General features: G+C 37.9%; 1 protein-coding gene across 1 annotated transcript; it reads left to right on the top strand.

Annotated features, from left to right (window-relative positions):
* Positions 1–1865: 1865 nt before the first annotated feature.
* On the top strand, positions 1866–3726 carry LOC107657220 (rho-related GTP-binding protein RhoB-like). The gene has a single exon (XM_016445246.1). The coding sequence runs from the start codon at positions 1937–1939 to the stop codon at positions 2525–2527; it is 591 nt and encodes a 196-aa protein (XP_016300732.1). The 5' UTR covers positions 1866–1936; the 3' UTR covers positions 2528–3726.
* Positions 3727–4223: the final 497 nt, after the last annotated feature.

Below are 4223 nucleotides of genomic sequence, written 5' to 3'. Positions count from 1 at the left end.
TTTGATTCTTTCTGCTGATGAGAGGCTTCGTCACTGCAAAGTGTGCTTTCGGTCCGACTTCTCTTAAACGTGCTGAGACAGATCCTTACCCTGTTCAGCACTGAACTGGTGAGCAATTCCAGCTGGACGTGGACGACAAGCCTTTTGGGGGGACTTGAACCTACAATATTCGAGAAATCACAGATTTGGAACGACCAGCTTCTCTTGCAGTGGCTGAAAGGTTCATCCCTTTAGCTTTCATCTGGACAACCTCCTGTCGAAAGGTTTTAGTCACCTTAGAGCGGCCCGTTGTCTTGCAATCTGAAAATTAGAGGAATGCTGCGTTAAATAGGTTTTGTCATATAAAGACATTAGCACCAGGTGCCAGATTAACAGATAATTATGTGTGTTTTCTAATTTTGATCAGTTATTTTTCAAATATCTCATATAAGCTTTTTATACTGTGCTTCAGAATACAATTAATTTATGAAATATGCTTAAAAACTGCCCTTCTACCCCTGTTAGGATAACTTCAAATAGGACTAAGCAGTGACCTTATATATATATATATATATATATATATTTATATATTTATATTTATATATATATATATATATCTCACGTATATGCTCTTCAGGTGACTCTTCAATATTTTATATATCATAAAAGGTCTATTTATTAACATTAATAAATAAGACACTGAGCACACAAAACCTGAGACACCAGGCACACAAAACCTGAGACACCAGGCACACAAAACCTGAGACACCACGCGCACAATACCTGAGACACCAAGCACACAACCTGAGACACCAAGCACAATACCTGAGACACCAAGCACAAAATACCTGAGACACCAAGCACAAAATACCTGAGACACCAAGCACACAACCTGAGATAACAAGCTCACAACCTGAGATAACAAGCACAATACCTGAGTAAAACTTGTACTTTCACTCAACAAAAGTACTTCTTTCGCCGTTTTTAACATTTAACATCAGATCAGTCATATTTAAAATGAGAGAAAAGTAAACAAACCATTGAGTACCAACGAGATCATCGCCGCTTCGTGGGCTTCACACGGAGCGTGTAAACTGCGCATGCTCCTTGACCTTGCGCTCAAACCACGCCCGCTTGATGTCGCCAGACTTTTGATTGCTGTAGTGCCCCCGTCAGGCTGATCGGGGCGAGCCTTGGTGTCTAGATGGAGTGGGTACTGTCATCCCTCAAAGTCTCTACGCCTTAACTTAAATTTACGGTTTGGTCTGCCCAGTCACTTTTAGGTCATTTATCTTTGAAAATATTAACAATAACAACCCCTAAAAAAAGACAGATAACAAAAAACAACAGGTATGATTCGCTGCAGAGAGTGGCTACCTCCGCTGGTGACAGAGCAGCACTGCCCTAAGATTTAAATAAAGTGTAAAGTAATGGAGCAACAGGATTAAAGTAGCCTAACTCTGTATTAACATCTAAATAAAAAAATGTAGGTCTGCTTATTTAAAAAAAAAAATTAAGTTTTGTGTTTAATTAATCTAGATCTAAGCGTTATTGTTGCAACACCTTTTCAACTGATCGGATTTACGGTTCTCATATAACAGACTATTAAAACTTCCAAAAATTTCATAAATTTACAATCACAGAATGTAGAGTCTATAGGTATAGGCTATAGTTCTACATTGTCTTTCTCAGCTGAAGCCAACATAATAAAGAAGGAGTATTAAAAACTTTTTTTTTTCAGGCTGCTTGTGCTCAGTGAAAACTGTCCCGACAGAACTTGACTCATGTGGAAAGAGAGTGAGATCAGAGGCACTCCCTCACACTGATTGGACTGCTATATTAAGAACTCACAGAGCGCTTATAAAGTCCGTACTGACACATCTTGTTTCATGTTTAACCCAGCTACCTACGCAGTTTGTAAGCGTTATTCCGCTACTTTCAGGTCCTGTAACACTTGATGGCGTGTATTCGTAAAAAGCTGGTGGTGGTTGGGGACGGGGCATGTGGAAAGACCTGTCTGTTAATCGTTTTCAGCAAAGATGAATTTCCAGAGGTTTACGTGCCCACCGTTTTTGAAACTTACGTGGCAGACATTGAAGTGGACTCCAAACGAGTTCAGCTGGCTTTATGGGATACGGCGGGGCAGGAGGACTACGACCGACTGAGACCCTTGTCCTATCCGGACACCGATGTTATCCTCATGTGCTTCTCCGTGGACAGTCCAGACTCTCTGGAAAACGTTCTTGAAAAGTGGGTGCCGGAAGTGAAACATTTCTGTCCTAATGTGCCCGTAATTTTGGTGGCGAATAAGAAAGATTTGCGGAGCGATGACAATGTGAGAAGTGAGCTGTCGAGAATGAAACGGGAGCCAGTGAGAACGGAGGACGGACGTGCCATGGCTGCTCGCATCGGAGCGCACGACTACACGGAGTGCTCTGCCAAAACGAAAGAGGGGGTTCGGGAAGTGTTTGAGACCGCTACTCGAGCATCCTTACAGAGAAGACCAAGACCACCCGCTGGCTGTTTGAACTGTTGCCGACTCATGTGAAAAAACTTCACAAACCTGTGACACAAAAGACACCCTCCTCGAAAAGATTGCGTTTTCGGGTATTCCAGCAAAAGTGACTTTTTTTTTACTCATAGAACACACTGTGCTTGTATTGTGAGGTCAATATTTCAAAGCTATCTAAAGTCATATGAGCCACTCTAAAAGACATCCAGGCTGGCCACTGGATGGACTTTTGCTAAATTATGTGAATGGCTTAATAATTGTGGCATGTTGATCATGGTAAATGGACTGCCCACAGAGTTTAAATACCAATAGGCTTCACAGCTTAAGTTTGTTGGCACAGGTTTGTTTTTGTAAGTAGAGGATTATTATTTGATTCTTTTTTTCATGAACCACATTATGCTGAATTACGTGATAAGAGATAGAAAGCAATTGATCTCTTTATCATGCTCATCGTGATGTTGCTGTCTGTTAATGAATTAAAATACACTGGCAGGTATACTTTCTCAAAACAGAGGTTCACATGTGCTCTGTATGACAACAACTGTTTTAGGTGTAACCAAGGTGTTAGTGTACAGTTGAACAAATAGTTGCCTCCTTTAATGTTTAAATATTACACCATAAGAGAATGAATGTTTCAGAGAATGAATCAGAACCGCTGAGGACATACTAATGTGACCGGTACATTTTTAATTTTTATTTGGTAGACAACAATTACTGTACAAACGCCTGTATTCAGTTTATGAAATGTACTGAACAGGCCTCAATCAAACCATTTTAAATATACTTTGAACAAGCTATTTTGCTTTTATTTCTGTGAATTTGTTGCTTTCATGTATTTATAGAAAGATTTAAATGCATAGGTAAAGCAGTGTGAATACATGGGTGGTTTTGCTTGCAAATGACTCATAAATAAACATATTTTAAAATGATTAAAGTGTCTGATAGGGATAGAGTTTCTGAGAGTGACTACTGTATGGTTCTCAGCTGGTCTTGCTTCAGCACAAGTGGTAACCCAATTTAATACCTTGAAAATAGTTTAAAATATTTAAATAGTATTTGCACTTGACACCAGAATGTTGATGTGCACACAAACTGTCTATAGCTTTAGGGTCTGCAGAAATTAATGTGGGGGGTTTCATTAATTGTATTAATTTGTTTGTTTATTTTTAAATTAATTACAAATTATGCATATTTTAAAGACATCACAATAAACATTGAGGTCCTTCAAAAGAGAATATCACCTTCATTTATAGTTAGTAAACTAAATTAAACATTGACTAACAGCATTTTTTAGTTTTATCTTATTTGAAAATTCTATTTTCATATTATAGCTGATTTAACTTTTATTTATGGTAAAATTAAATTGTAAAAAGTCTTATAATGTATAGATCAGTAAGTAACATTTTGCTTGTGTCTAAATAAAATAAAGGGTGAATTCAGTTAAAGTGGCCATTTAACCTTGTTTGTACTGTGCACAAAGGATAACAATGCATAACATAACAATGCATAACAATGGTCTTTAGATAAAGAGACCCTATTTCTTTAAATGAAAAAATAGTTTGGCTGATGCAATATTACCTTGGTAATTGTTACTACACCTTAAAGGAAGACTCCATCATGAAAGGTAGTAAGCTCTTTGACATTGACATTTTAATTTCCAACTTATGAGGTTCTCAGTAAATGTAAACAAATATAATTGTGACCGTACCTGTATTATTTGTTACTGCAGTTA

Source organism: Sinocyclocheilus anshuiensis, unplaced genomic scaffold (genome assembly GCF_001515605.1).
Source record: "Sinocyclocheilus anshuiensis isolate Anshui unplaced genomic scaffold, SAMN03320099.WGS_v1.1 scaffold2089, whole genome shotgun sequence".
Taxonomy (NCBI): domain Eukaryota; kingdom Metazoa; phylum Chordata; class Actinopteri; order Cypriniformes; family Cyprinidae; genus Sinocyclocheilus; species Sinocyclocheilus anshuiensis.
The sequence above is the reverse complement of the archived record's forward strand: the minus strand, read 5'-3'. Positions and strand labels throughout refer to the sequence as shown.

What these genes read in the sequence shown, in the direction of transcription:
- LOC107657220 (XM_016445246.1), top strand. Translation starts at nt 1,937, where the DNA reads ATGGCGTGTATTCGTAAAAAGCTGGTGGTGGTTGGGGACGGGGCATGT.